Raw genomic sequence first — 14,715 nt, 5'->3', positions numbered from 1 at the left:
GGTCTGCGATCACACAGTGGCGACACGCGGGTCCGACATGTACTAAATGGACCGCGGCCTATTTAAAGCTACCACCTAGCAAGTGTGGTGTCTGGTGGTGACACCACAATCTGCATCAAGGGCATGTTCCCATAGCCGCATGTCAGATTCAATTAGGTTTGATAACACTGACCACCTCGTCCAGCATACAGAAGGAAAGAAGAAGAAAAGGTGTGCGCACAAGGACTGTAAATCTATTGTGAGAACGTGTTCAAAGTGTAATGTGGGATAGTGTATTGACTGTTTTATTCCATTTTATGTAAAATAATGCTGAGTTCAAGGTTTGATTTTTGATTATTAATTGTACTGTGTTATAAAGTATCAATTGTATGATAAAGACTGAATAATAAATTTGCACAAAACTTGTATATGTAATAAGAAATTTCAATAACCTACTTATTTTAGTTGCAGTTGTAATCCATATAAATTTAGGTAGTGAAAGCGCCTAGCATTGCCATATGGCAACATCAAATATCTCGCTAATGACAGTCACGACTTTTGTCGAAACAACTCTATTGTGTAATTTATGCCTTTTACAGACATAATAACACAAATTTTTGTTAAAAATCATGAAAAAATTAATTCCGTTGCTAATGGGTTAATATCCATGTTGATTATGAGTGATTTTAAGCGCAACAATCCACTGCAATATTTTTGTTGTACTGTGGACTCCATGAAAATGTTTTGTGTTACAGGTGGTTTGAAAATCTGAAGTTAATTCTATCAGGAGTTACAAGACCTACAAGACGAGGAGCAGTGTTTAAGAACTTGAGGCCGAGAAAAATTCCTCTGAGTCGTCATTATCGAAAAGTCCATCTTCTTCTTGGACTTCATAAGTTCCAGGTCTCATACTGGATGTCATTTGCCATGCAGAGAGGTTTCGAGCTATTAGGAGGCCGCATAGCTTCAAGTTCAGGTGTGCATTTTTATGACTTGGGTCACTGTGGGAAGCAGCCTGGTCATAATTAGTATCAGCAAATGGAACGTACAAAATAATATATGTGCAAAAAAGCATCCATTTAATTTTACACATTGTCCTGTTATGTGTTGCAGTTAGTTAACATCTTATTATACAAGTCCAAAGACACGAACTATATTGTGAAATATGAAGGGAGAAATTATTGGTAAGTCCCTGAGCAATTCTCGCACAAAAGTGCCTATATTGTCTTTGGCAGCACTAAGCTTCCAAACTGTACTCTGATGAGGTTAACACTTTTGGAGTTAAACAAAACAAAAATGTGATAAATTAATTTGATGTAAGGAAAAAGCTACACATACACACTCTTGATCCATAGCAAAAGACAGTGTTATTTGCCCTTGTTTTGCATCTCCAGATGGAAGTATTCAATTCAAAACCAATGCATTAATTGCTCATTACTTTATCTCTGAAATAAAATGCTCCACTACAATTGTACTGGACGTGTTTTTTTCACTGGCACATAGGGAAATGTAATTTGAAATACATCTTTAAAAATTATTTCTTGCCAATTACAGAACACATACTAAACCTTGTACCAATAGATGATGGATTGAAACATCGGCCAAGAGCAGAATGGTCCATTATGTACATGAATTGTGAGGTTAATGATGCAGAAATATGGCTGAAAAGTGCACTGCAGTCAGAACCAGGGAAAGAGGTAAGAATAAATAATTTATGCCATTGCATTGTCAACTACTATGTATAATGATCTTTCAAAATCATACTGTTATAATGTCTGGATCCAGCTTTGTTGTCACCACCATCATTATAATGATCATCATCAATAATCTTGTACAGTTTCCAACCCTAGGCTGGGTCTATTTGGAGCATAAGCCTTGCCATATATTCCTGTTTTCCCACCATCTTACTGTGCTAACTCTTGTCTAGTCCTTGCCTATTATCTTCAACATACTCCTCCATGCCTTTCAGTCGTCTATCCCTTTGCCTTTGCCTTCGTCTTGGTCATTTCCTTCACATCTCCATTTGATGTACTTTCTCGGGAACCTCTTGCATTCCTCTCTTTAAGTTCCCATACCATCTTAGCATTGATGTTTCTATTTTGCTCTGCAAGGCTTCCTCTTTCAGTATTTCCATTATCTTTTCATTCCTTGTCCAGCCTCCCCTTGTTACTCCTATCCTACTATTGAGGAATTTCATTTCATCTGCTTGTAATTTGCTTACGTGTCATTTCTTCATTACCCAAGTTTCAGATGCATAAATCAGTACTGTGATGTAGGAGCTTCTACATATTACTTTTTTATTTTTTAATGTGATGTCCTTGTCGCAAACCAAGCACCTAAAACTTCATAGAAATACTTCTGCCTGCTTTACATGTTCACTGATCTGTTTCACATTTATTCCATTTTTCTCTATCATGTTTTCCAAGTACTTGACACTTTCCACCTTCTTCAACTGTTCAGCTCTAATCCTTATTCAACTAGTTGATCTATCTTTCTTTCTACTTGTAAATAGTATCTCACATATGTTTACATCAACATTCACTCCATAGTGTCCCACAGTTTCTTCCCAAGTTTTGTATCCCTCCTGGGAGGCGGCGCGTGGATAAGGAACAGGAACAGGAACAGGAAAAGGTACCAATATCTCGGTACTGCTGATACAGTTAAGGCACCTTTACTAGCGGATAACATATGCAAATATATTACATAACTTTCAAGGTGGTGCGAAGTTGAAGCGAAGTGTCCTGGCTGTCTGCACCTGATCAAATGGGGTGAAGCAGTCGCAGAGCTCGCAGACCTCGACAGCACCAGCTAGAGGGTGCTGTCATCGGTGTCTCTTGTAGTGCCAACCCAGCAGAGTGGACCTACGTTGTGGCATCGTAGCTATCGATACCACCCCGAGCATCCAGCTGTTACTAAATGTCATCCTCACTATTTTCCCAGATCGTCAAGTCATCCACGAACACCATTGCTTTAATCTTGTTTTTTTCTGCCATCTTAATTGGTATCTCATCCGAGACCAAAATGAAGAGGAGAGATGACAATGCACTGCCCTGTTTCACACCAGTTTTTTTCTGGAACCAATCCGTCCTTTCATTTCCCACTTTTGCACACCTCAGGCTTCCACAGTACATCTTCTCCACTCCTTTTGTTGACTCTTTTTCCACTCTCTTCTTTTTTACTGCTTCCTAGACCGTTCTTCTACAGACACTATCAAATACCTTTTCTGTATTGAGAAAGGCTATCGTAAGGTCTTCCCCTAATTCATAGTGGTGCTCCTGTAGCTCCTCACTGCATATATGAGGTCAACAGTTGATCTTGCAGGTCTGAAGCCATGCTATTACCCTCTCAATTTGTTATCAATCCTTGTTCAGATTCTGCTCTCAAAGATCTTTTGATATACCTTGGCACGGTGTGGTATCAGTGCGACGTTTCTACAATCCCCCTACTCCCTTTCTTGAATATAGGGACAATTAGTGCCCTCTTCAAAAGCTGTTGGAGCGTCCTTCTCATTCCACACCACTTCATCACAAGATATAGCTGCTGTTTCCCAACCTCCCCTCTGCTTTTACCATTTTGACACTTACTTTGTCCACACCTGTTGCTGTTCATCCTGTCCAGTGCTATTTCCATTTCTTTTCATGTCAGCCCCCACCCCCTGCTGCCCTCCACTAGAGTTTACTTCTGCCTGCTTTAGTCTATTGTCATCATCTCGAAGTCCATACAGATATAGCAAGTGCTCAAAGTACTCCTTCCACACTGTCTCCATTGTCTCTTTGTTATTAATCTCTTTCCCACTTTTATCTATCATTATTTCACCCTTCCTCAAAGCTCTCCTCTTACTTTTGACCATTCCAAATAGTACTTCTTACTCTCTGCCATCTTCCTCCATCATCTTTGTCCATTCTTCTATCCACTTTCTTCTCTCCTCAGCCACTGTCTTATGTGCTTCATTCTTTTTCTTATATTCCTTTCTCGCTAATTCGATTCTTTCTTGGAACCACAGTCTGGAGGTCTTCTTCTTCCTTTCCACTACCTCCTTGACTCTTTCATTCCACCGTAGTGTCTCCTTCCACCGTTTTCTGCCACTTGTCCTTCCCCATATGGCTACTGTATCAGTTTTCTTGTATTCCTGTAAATTGTTTCTTGTTGCTATCAGTAACTGAATGACAGAATCAGCCAGCCATTTGTACATCTTAGTTCTTAGCTCCATAATGAACTGCAAATGATATGAAAAAAGACAAGGTCTACATTAAAAGAGAGGAGAAGGATCAAGTTCTATACTATATTAACATTATCATTGACAGAAATCATGTTTACAGAGGTTGTGGCTTCAACATTAAGGGACACCCGCACACAATGTTCACCTGAACTCAATGCCCTGGATTTCTTCCTCTGGGGAGGAGCATGTTTACATTGCTCCGCTGATGAATGCCATAGAATTGGTAGTGTGTGTCCATGCTGCTCTTGTAACTGTAGACACAACTGCATTATGAGCTCAGAGAAGAGTGGTCCACTGATTTGCGAAATGTTTGGAAATGCAGAGAGGTCACTTTGACCATCTGTTAGAAGGCAACATATATCACTTTGGAAGTGTGTTTATAAAATTTTAAGCACATTGCTGATGTATTACATCTGGCCACTCATACTGAATGTAGTCTGTATTTTTAACGTCTCAACATTGATATTTTTTGGGGTTATTTTTGTCCTATGAAAAGTAATTTTAATTTAACTGATTATTACTTTTCATGAATGTATCTGACTAATAATTGGTTATAATATTGATGGTTCTGACAATGAAAATAATTTAGTGTAAATGTAACAATTCACCCAACAGTAGAGATGTTGAATCATCTACACACACACACACACACACACACACACACACACTACTGAATCCAGGAAGATTGTGCAAGGACAACTCCCATGTACATAGTTCAGAAGAGCTAGTAATGAGAGGAAGGATCCTGACGACACTGATTATGAAGCAGCCATTGATATCTAGCATGTTGTGCTCAGCATCCTGTTCCACCATTGAGTGCTTAACTCTGCCCTTGGCCACTATTTGGCATTGATCATTCATTTGGGTGTACAAGTCATTGGTGGTCATGCCTGCTGAGGATGCTTTTCATAAATTGCATCAGACTTGGTATATGGCATGACTGCTTTCACATGTGACCCTGCTTCTGGTATGGTAGGATAAGCCTGTGACAGGAGTTGAGTAGAATGTTGGTTGGGTGAATTGGACATATCTTGCACCTGGATCTTCCACTGGTATATGACCCATGTGGCAATGAGTTGGGAGTGTGCATGGCATATGGATGACCAGGATATTGTGTAGTTTGGAGAGTGATTGAATACCATGAGAGGAGGAGTTGGAAGGACAGGGTAACATATTTCTCATTTATAGACACAATGGTCCATAGTGTTGGTGAATGATATGGCTCAGTTGTTCCAGTCTGGGATGGTATTGACTATGGGGGTGCTGATTTGCAGCTAGTTTTCGGGTATGGTGGGTGGATTAGGTGTGTGTGTAAGGATATGGCATGGGAAATCTGTCTGCTGACTAGGTTTGGAGGATAGTACTTGTATGTTAAGAAGTTAGTGAGAACTTCAGTGTAATAGGCAAGGGAATTCGTGTCACTTCAGATGTGCCATCCATTGGAGTGGAAGCAATGACACCTATCAAAATTGCAAGTACTGTTAATCGTTAGTGAACTTGATAGGCAGAGAAGTATGGATGAAGTCATCAGAGAGACTGAGGTCAAAGGCAGCATGTTGGGCTGATGAAGAACAGGTGAAGTGAATGGGAGAGATGATGTTGAGGCTGTTGAGGAATGAGGTTAGGATTTCTTTGCCCTGGGTCCAAATCATGAGCACATCATCAGGAAGGTTTGGCATTTTGGGAGGCTAGGAATGTTTACCCTAGATGGCTCCGAAACAGAGTGGCATTGGAGAGTGTCGTTTGGGTGCCAATGGCTGTTCCACAGATTTGTGTCTCCCCCACACAAAGGAGAAATAGTTGTGTGTGAGGATGTAATTAATTACAGGTATGAGTAATGAGCTTTTGGGTTTGGAGTTGAAAGGATGTTGTGAGAGGTAGTGCTTGATAGTAGAAATGCCGTGGGCAAGAGGGATGCTGATTTATAGGCAGATGGCATCAACAGTGATGAATAGGTATCCAGATGGTTAATGGGATGGAGATTATTGAGACATGGTAAAAGACATTGTTCACATCTTTAATGTGTTGGCTAGGCTGTGGCCAATTGGTTTGAGGTGCTGGCCAACAAGTGAAGAGAATTTTTCAGTGGGAGCACAGCAATCCATTGCAATGGGGCATCCAAAATTGTTGGGTTCATGGGCTTTGGGAAGCATATAGAAAATGTGTGTGAGAGTTCATTGGCATGAGGTTGGAAATGGATTCAGGGGAAAGGTGTGTAGATGGGCTTTAGGGACAGGATCACTATGGCATGGTTTAGTTGGGGTAGTCAGAGAGTTGGCACATGCCTTCTGAAAGGTAATTGATGTGATTCATAAAAAAAGTCATGGAGCCTTTGTGTGTAGGGACGATGATCAGATCATGGCCTGTCTTCAGGTTGAATGTGATTGTTTTTTCTACAATTGAGAGATTTGTGCTCATGGGAAGGGAGTATGGGAACGACTGTGAGGCCAAGTTGAAGTTTATGAATTCCTGGAAGGTAACCTGGGAATGGTGAGGTGGGAGAGGAGGAGAGTCACAGTTGTATAGTGGTATGAACTGGAAGAGACAGCATGCATTGTTGTGATTAGGTTGGCTTTGCTTGAAGGGATTGATAGCAAAAAAGGAAGAAAGTTTTTCCACTCCTAGGGTTGAGAGCCCAGCATGATTGGACATGCTTGTGGATGTGAAAGTGAAGCCATTGAATGGCAGGGATATTTTTGTATGATTGAGGTTCCAGGTGGATGGGTTGACAGTAGTTTATGGTATGGGTCTTGTTGGATGTTGGGAGAGAGTTTTGGGGAGTGATTGTTATGTGCACTGTTAAGAAATACTGTAATTGTAGGATATTTATGTTTTCAGGAACAGTGTGTACTGCTGTATTATTGGCAGGACAAAATTAGTAAACAGAAATAAATAAATAAGTACCCAGAATCGAACTCTCCACCTCGGGTATTTTAACATAATACTCTATACACTTCCATACTGTATTGGATGAAAATATTTATCATACATAGGATTACAGTGTTGCCAAATTAGTATTATTTGACATACATTTTCTACCAAAATATACACTGGACAAAATTTTACTTCAGTCATTTTTATACTGAAAGTGTTCACCCCCGATAGCTGACTGGTCAGCGCGGCAGTCTGTGACACCGAGGGGCCCAGGTTCGATTCCCGGCTGGGTCGGAGATTATCTCCACTCAGGGACTAGTTGTTGTGTAGTCCTCATTATCATTTCATCATCACTAGTGGAAGGCAACGGGAAACCACCACTGGACTCACTTCCCTAGATGCTCATGCGGTGGGCCTCTCTGACGAGGCTTTGCCTATGTGTTACTGCAAGTAGGCAAGGAATGACATTTGCCATACACTGTTAATGCATTTCTGGTGCCATCTTCTAAGTAGTAAAGTCCAGTTATGCCCTCAGTTCATATGCCATACCATACACTCACTCATTTTGGGTGTGATAGCCTCTCAGTAATTATTCAAGGGTTTTTTGTACTCAAATATTGCAGTTTTGCTTGTTCATGAAGCCATTCAACAGAAAGTTTATCTTGTGAGTAAGCATTATTTTCTTGATGAAACTTGTACATTCATCATTTCACAAGCACCCAATAGGCAAATGATTAATGCTTTTTGTGGCTATGTGGTTGCAGTTTTTGTCTCACTTGGATTTTTTAGGCCCAAAGTGGAGATCTTCTTTCAGAGTTCGTTGCATGTTGGTTCTGGGAATGTCCCATTGTTATGAATGTCAGCAAATAGATTTCAATGTAATTTCAGCAGCATTGCAACTCATGATGTTTTCTGCAGAATGACTAACTTGAGGATGACCCGGAGGTTAAATATCCAGAAACAAACATGTCTTCCAAATTCATCATTCAGTCTTATCACAATTGATTTATTTAGTGTGCCATAGTGAACAAACATTCCACTGAGTTTTTTAACAGTTTCTACTTAGTGTTGACTAGATTTGTAAGAAGTTTTCACCTTGACAACAGAAATGGCTGTCATTTCAAAAGGTATGTTCTATATGGAACACTCTTTACAACGCAAAATCAATCACATCTGTTGAACTTCATGTTCCATTGTACAATGAGTACACTTTGAGTGTTAGTTTTGTTAACATATTCACCCATCCTACTTCGTACACCACACACACACACACACACACACACACACACACACACACACACACACACACACAACTAACTACGCTTCATTTACATTATTCAGAATTTCGCGCATATTTGATATTTTCGTCCTACCCTTCCAACAAGTCAAAAACACAGTAGATGCGATAAATGAGTTTATTGAAAAAGTTACTTCATCACTAGGTAGGAAAGCTAAGGTCGCATGATATCCTGTAGTCTTACAAAAGCATTCAACTCAGTAAACCATGCCCTGATTGTTTTCAGACTCAACAGGTATGGAATACGGGATATTGCTTTGAAATGGTTTGAATCATATCTCTTGGAGAGGAAACACAGGGTAGTAATCATATCAAATGGAGCAGATTACTTCTCAGAGTGGAAAACTGTATCACAAGGTGTTCCTCAAGGCTGAATCCTTGGACCAATTTTATTCCTGTTCTATGTGAATGACTTGCCTCTCCATATAAATACTCATTTAACTTTGTTTGCAGATGATACTTCTGCCCAAATTGACAACGAAAATTCTGACAATAGACGACATTGTTTCATGAGTACGTTAACTAACTTGGAGACATGGTTCAGTCAAAATGACTTAAGTCCAAAGATTTCAAAAATCCACATAATGAAACCAAACATTCAAAAACTGAAGAAATCTGTATCACTCACAACAAACAAACATTGAAGAACTTGACTCAGTCAGGTTCCTAGGAATAAACTTAGACAGAACTTTGAGTTGAAATTCTCATATAGAATATCAAGCAAATAAATTAAACAGCCTTGCATTTGCAATGGAAATTTTAGCCCGTGCCACTGATATGGCCACCAGGAAAATAGCATACTACAGCTACTTTGAATCTGTTACTCGATATGGCATAATTTTCTGGGGAAACTGGGGAAATGTTACACAAATTTTAAAGTTGCAAAAACGAATCATTCGCAACATTGTGTCGACCATTATTTAAAGACCTAAAAATATTAACTGTCCCCTCTTTATACATCTGTGAGCTGGTTCCTTTCCTACACAGCAGAGCTGATCTATTCAGAGTGGATCTAAAAAAAAAAAAAAAAAAAAAAAAAAAAAAAAAAAAAAAAAAAAAAAAAAACATTTTGAACACTCGTACAACACAAAACATAAAGAAAACTTTATGCTCACCTCTCATCACTCAAAACTGCATGCTCAGTATATAGCCATGAAAATTCACAACACAATAAAAGGGTGTGACATAATGAATATGAAGATAAATATTTTAAAAAGCTAGTTACATGATTTTCTAATTGAATGATACTACTACTCTATGGAAGATTTCATGAAGGATGAAGTGATACTTTGAGCTGGATCCCTAAAATGGAATAAAAATTTATGATAGGTATAGTAGATGTAAATACTGTAAATTTGACAAATTTTAAGTAAGTAAATTCTCCATAAAGTATTATTGTAAGTGTGACAAAATTTCAAATAAGCTAAATGAATAAAACACATTTCACATTTCAGTGGGAGAAAGAGCTGGGAAGCAGAGGGTTTGGGGTTTGGGATGGGTAACTAGTGTTTTAGATGGAGGCTGCAGGTGTGCAAAATAGGAATGAAGACAGGAGAGGTGGCAGGCGCATGGGATAGGCATGTTGATGCATGGGTAATGGATCCACTGAAGTGCAGCACACAATGAAGGTGACATGAATTGGAAAGGGGTGACAGGACAGTGTTGGGTAGAAGATGGGGAACAGTGGGTTAGCAGAGGTTGAGACCAGGAGGATTGCAGAAGTGAAGGAGTGTGGCAAACATAACTCCCATATGTGTATTTCAGAAAAGCTGGTGTTGGAGGGGAGGATACAGATGGTATGGGTTGAGAAGCAGCCATTGAAATGGAACATGTTGTGCGACTGGATGATTAATTTTGTTCTCAGCCACACTGTGGCAGTGGCCACCATTCTGATGAACAACTGGTTGGTGGTCATCTTATATATGTTATAAATGTGAAAGTTTATGTATGTATAACTATGTTTGTTATTCTTTCAGGCATAAATGGCTGGACAGATTTGGATGACATTTGGCATGTAGATAGCTTAAACCCTGATTTAACATGTACAGGGCTATTACAAATGAAGCGATTTCATAAATTCACTGTAGCTCCATTCATTGACATATGGTCACGACACACTACAGATACGTAGAAAAACTCATAAAGTTTTGTTCGGCTGAAGCCGCACTTCAGGTTTCTGCCGCCAGAACGCTCGAGAGCGCAGTGAGACAAAATGGCGACAGGAGCCGAGAAAGCGTATGTCGTGCTTGAAATGCACTCACATCAGTCAGTCATAACAGTGCAACGACACTTCAGGACGAAGTTCAACAAAGATCCACCAACTGCTAACTCCATTCGGAGATGGTATGCGCAGTTTAAAGCTTCTGGATGCCTCTGTAAGGGGAAATCAACGGGTCGGCCTGCAGTGAGCGAAGAAACGGTTGAACGCGTGCGGGCAAGTTTCATGCGTAGCCCGCGGAAGTCGACAAATAAAGCAAGCAGGGAGCTATTTTCATCTTTCAACAGGATGGTGCTCCACCGCACTTCCATCATGATGTTCGGCATTTCTTAAACAGGAGATTGGAAAACCGATGGATCGGTCGTGGTGGAGATCATAATCAGCAATTCATGTCATGGCCTCCATGCTCTCCCGACTTAACCCCATGCGATTTCTTTTTGTGGGGTTATGTGAAAGATTCAGTGTTTAAACCTCCTCTACCAAGAAACGTGCCAGAACTGCGAGCTCACATCAACGATGCTTTCGAACTCATTGATGGGGACATGCGCCGAGTGTGGGAGGAACTTGATTATGGGCTTGATGTCTGCCGAATCACTAAAGGGGCACATATCGAACATTTGTGAATGCCAAAAAAAACTTTTTGAGTTTTTGTATGTGTGTGCAAAGCATTGTGAAAATATCTCAAATAATAAAGTTATTGTAGAGCTGTGAAATCGCTTCAATCATTTGTAATAACCCTGTAGTCTACCTTACATATACCTACCTATCAAAGAGATGGGGTTGCAGGTGAAAGAGAAATGTAACCTACAATATGCAAATACCAATACTTCATTCCTCCAATATATGAAAATGAGAGCACTTACTGACTTGCAACAAATTTTACTCATAATTTCAAACCATTATGAAACTTTTTCTCACTGACATACCATACAAAATGATGAAAGCAGAAATGTTTATTGCTTACTGCATTTTCCCTGTTCATGCAGTAAAACTGCCACATGGAGCAGGATGTCCTACTAAGTCTGTTCGCAACACATTTTGCAGACAGCATCCACATATGCTGCGGAATGTACATAGAAAAATATATCATTTTGTGACTTGTAGTTCAGGAGGTATGACATCATAAACAGTGAGATATGTGAAAAACTGGTGCATCGTGCATGATGTTTTAATTTATTACTTCTTTAATACTAACTCAATTTGCAGACAGTACACATACCTGTAAAATGATGTAGTTGTACAGCACAGAGGTTAGGAGGTACAATATCATAAACATTAAGCAGCATGAAAATGAAACTGCTGGGCAAAATTCCCTATAGATAAAGCTGAAATATGTGTATAGATACGTGTTACATATGTTAAATACATATTAATATATTTGACATGTGTATACATGGGCAAAGTCACTGGTAAAGAGTTTAACCTGAACCCCTGGAACAATTTCAAGCAAATTTGGTACATATTTTAGTTATGATGTGGAAAGAAATACTGTAGGGGTAAGAACCACCATCATCCTGTTGGGATGGCAACATGGAGAGAGAAGGGCCGTGGGGAAAGATATGCAGACAGAGAGGGAAAAGGAAGTGATGGACAGAGACATGGGAAGGAGGAGCTGGACAGTCAAATGAAAGAGGAGGAAATGGACATAGGGAGGAGAAGATGAACAGCAAGAGGGGGCAGGACGAGATGAACAGGAAGAGGGGGGAGGAGGAAGGGATGGATCGAGAGAGGGGCCAGAGGAGATGGAGGGGTAGTGAGAGAGTGGGAGTTGGCAGACGTGAATGGAAAGAGTTGGTGATTAGGCGGAGGAGATGTGCAGAGCGAATTGGGGGGGGCGGAGTTGGGACTAAAAGAAGATTGGAGCAAATACATGCCTGGGAATTCCTTAAAAGTAACTGTTTAACAGTGGGTAGCACTGCGGGGTGCAGCTAGTGGTTGAATAAAAGGCTGTGCAGCCATGGCAGCACAGCTTAGTGCATAACATAGCTGCTTTCACAGATGACATGTGATAACCCTGCAACAGGAGTGGAGGTGAATGTGCTGGGTGGACAGGGGATGGAGCAGAGTGCTATGTAAGTTGACTGGATGACAGAATTAGGAGGAGTAGGAAGGATGTCCCCCATTTCTGGGCATGATGGTAGATGATCAAAGCCTTGGTGGTACCACACAATATGCTGTGCATAAATTGCACCAGACCTTGTATATGGCGTAGCTGCTTTCACAGGTAGCCCTGCCTCTGATAGGGTAGGATAAGTCTGTGACATGACTGGAGAATGATGCTGGGTGAGTGAATTGCTTGGATCTTGCATCTGGATCTTCCACAGGAATATGACTTGTGGCAATAGGTTGAGAGGATCTATGGAATAGGGACAGACCAGGATATTGTGTAATTTGGTGGGTGAAGACATATCATGAGAGGAGTTGTGAGAACTGGGCAAGAAGTTTCTCATTTATAGACACGATAGTCCATAGCCCTGATGAATGATAAGGTTCAGTTGCCCCAGTCTGGGGTGATATTGGGTGACAAGGATGGCATTCTTTTGCTACTGGTTATTAAGGGTGTGGGCGGATTAGGAATATGTGAATATATGGCATGGGAAACCTTTAGAAGGGGTGGCATCTGTCAAAATGGAGCTACTATTGCTGGTTAGTTGGTTTACTAGGGACAGAAGTGTGGATGGAGCCATTGAAGTGGTGAAGGTCAGTGACCAGGAGGGTGGCATATTGGATTGTGGAGGACGAAGGAAGCAGATGGGAGAGGAAGGTGTTTTGAGGTTGTGTAGAAGGTTGCCCTGTGGATGCCTATGTTTGTGCTATGGACTCTTTTGTGTACCTTGTCATGAAAGGAGAAATAGTTGTGTGTGAAGCTGTAGTTACTAAGGTGTATGAGGGATGACATGGTGGATTAGGAATTGGAGGACATTGGGAGAGGTAGTGTTCAATAGCGACAAGGTTCATGGACATGAAGAATGGCATTTGCAGTGATATCATCATCCACCCAATTGACACAGCTTCCTCGGCCATCTGTATGCCACCCCCATGTCCAATCCTTAGCCACAGGGGTCCTATCCTTGTGAAAGATCCAGGTGGAAGACCTACCCAAACCACAATCACTACACAGCATTTTGTGTGGGGTTTGACCACAACCAGCTGTCCACCAGAATGAATGGCCACTGCCAAACTCTCAAGAAGAACAAAATAAACCATCCAGTGACACAAGAAGCCGCTGTGCACAACATGCTCAATTTCACAGGCTGCTTCTCTGCCCACCCCATCGGGATCTTTCCTTCCAACACCAGGTTTTCTGAACTAGGTAGATGAAAGTTATCCTCACAATATATTGTTTGTTCCAACAGCCCTTCTGCTATCACCTTCCACTGACTGAATGTTGCCACATTCTCTGACAGTTTCTTCCACCTCTGTCTTGTCACTCCTTCCCAATTCACATCTTTGTATCATTTTCATTGTGCAGTGCACCTCATTGATTCTGGTATCCATGCCTCACATGCCTATCCTGTGCAGTTGCGACCCGTGCCTCCTGCATTCCTGTCTTGCACACCTATTACCTCCCTCCGAGCTGCTAGCTATCCATCCCCAACCTCTCCTCCTGCTTCCTGCCTCTTTCCCCATCTACCCATCCTACCTGACACAGCTCCACGCCCAGTCCACCTGCCAAACTGCAACCCTGATATTGCATGCCCTGAAAGAAAAGAGAAAAAGTGGAGATATTCCACCTTGCTACACCTCAGAATTGGTGATGAATCCAATAAAATAGAAAATACATTGTTAAAAGTAGTATCTCTACTGAAAGACAACTTTCTGTAAGAGGCAGCACTTTTAGCATGTTATAACATCAAAATTTTGATGTCAAAGGATTATTAAAGTGCTTGTACACCAGCTAATAACATTGGCAAGTAACTTCCTCAAACACTTGCTGAGGTCTTTACATTAGAAAAGAGACGTGTGCAAGTTTTTTATGGAAGTTGCCTGAGCGCGTTCATTTCAGCAATTTGCTACCAGTACTTGCAAAAGTGTTTCCACTAAAGACACATCGTGAGACTGGCAAGTGGTTGTTTACAGTGTCATGCCAAAAACGAATGCAGCCACCATTGATGACAGATAAAACAG

General features: G+C 40.9%; 1 protein-coding gene across 1 annotated transcript in view; it reads left to right on the top strand.

Moving 5' to 3' along the window:
• The window catches only part of LOC126461608 (protein KIAA0100), a 320,706-nt gene that overhangs the window by 209,339 nt on the left and 96,652 nt on the right, over positions 1–14,715 (top strand). The window contains exons 23-24 of the mRNA XM_050096009.1: positions 735–955; positions 1,534–1,676. Coding sequence (XP_049951966.1) covers positions 735–955; positions 1,534–1,676 — 364 coding nt within the window. The remainder of the gene's footprint in view (positions 1–734; positions 956–1,533; positions 1,677–14,715) is intronic.

The sequence above is a fragment of the Schistocerca serialis genome, chromosome 1 (genome assembly GCF_023864345.2).
Source record: "Schistocerca serialis cubense isolate TAMUIC-IGC-003099 chromosome 1, iqSchSeri2.2, whole genome shotgun sequence".
NCBI lineage: Eukaryota > Metazoa > Arthropoda > Insecta > Orthoptera > Acrididae > Schistocerca > Schistocerca serialis.
This window is presented reverse-complemented; position numbering and strand designations above follow the sequence as displayed.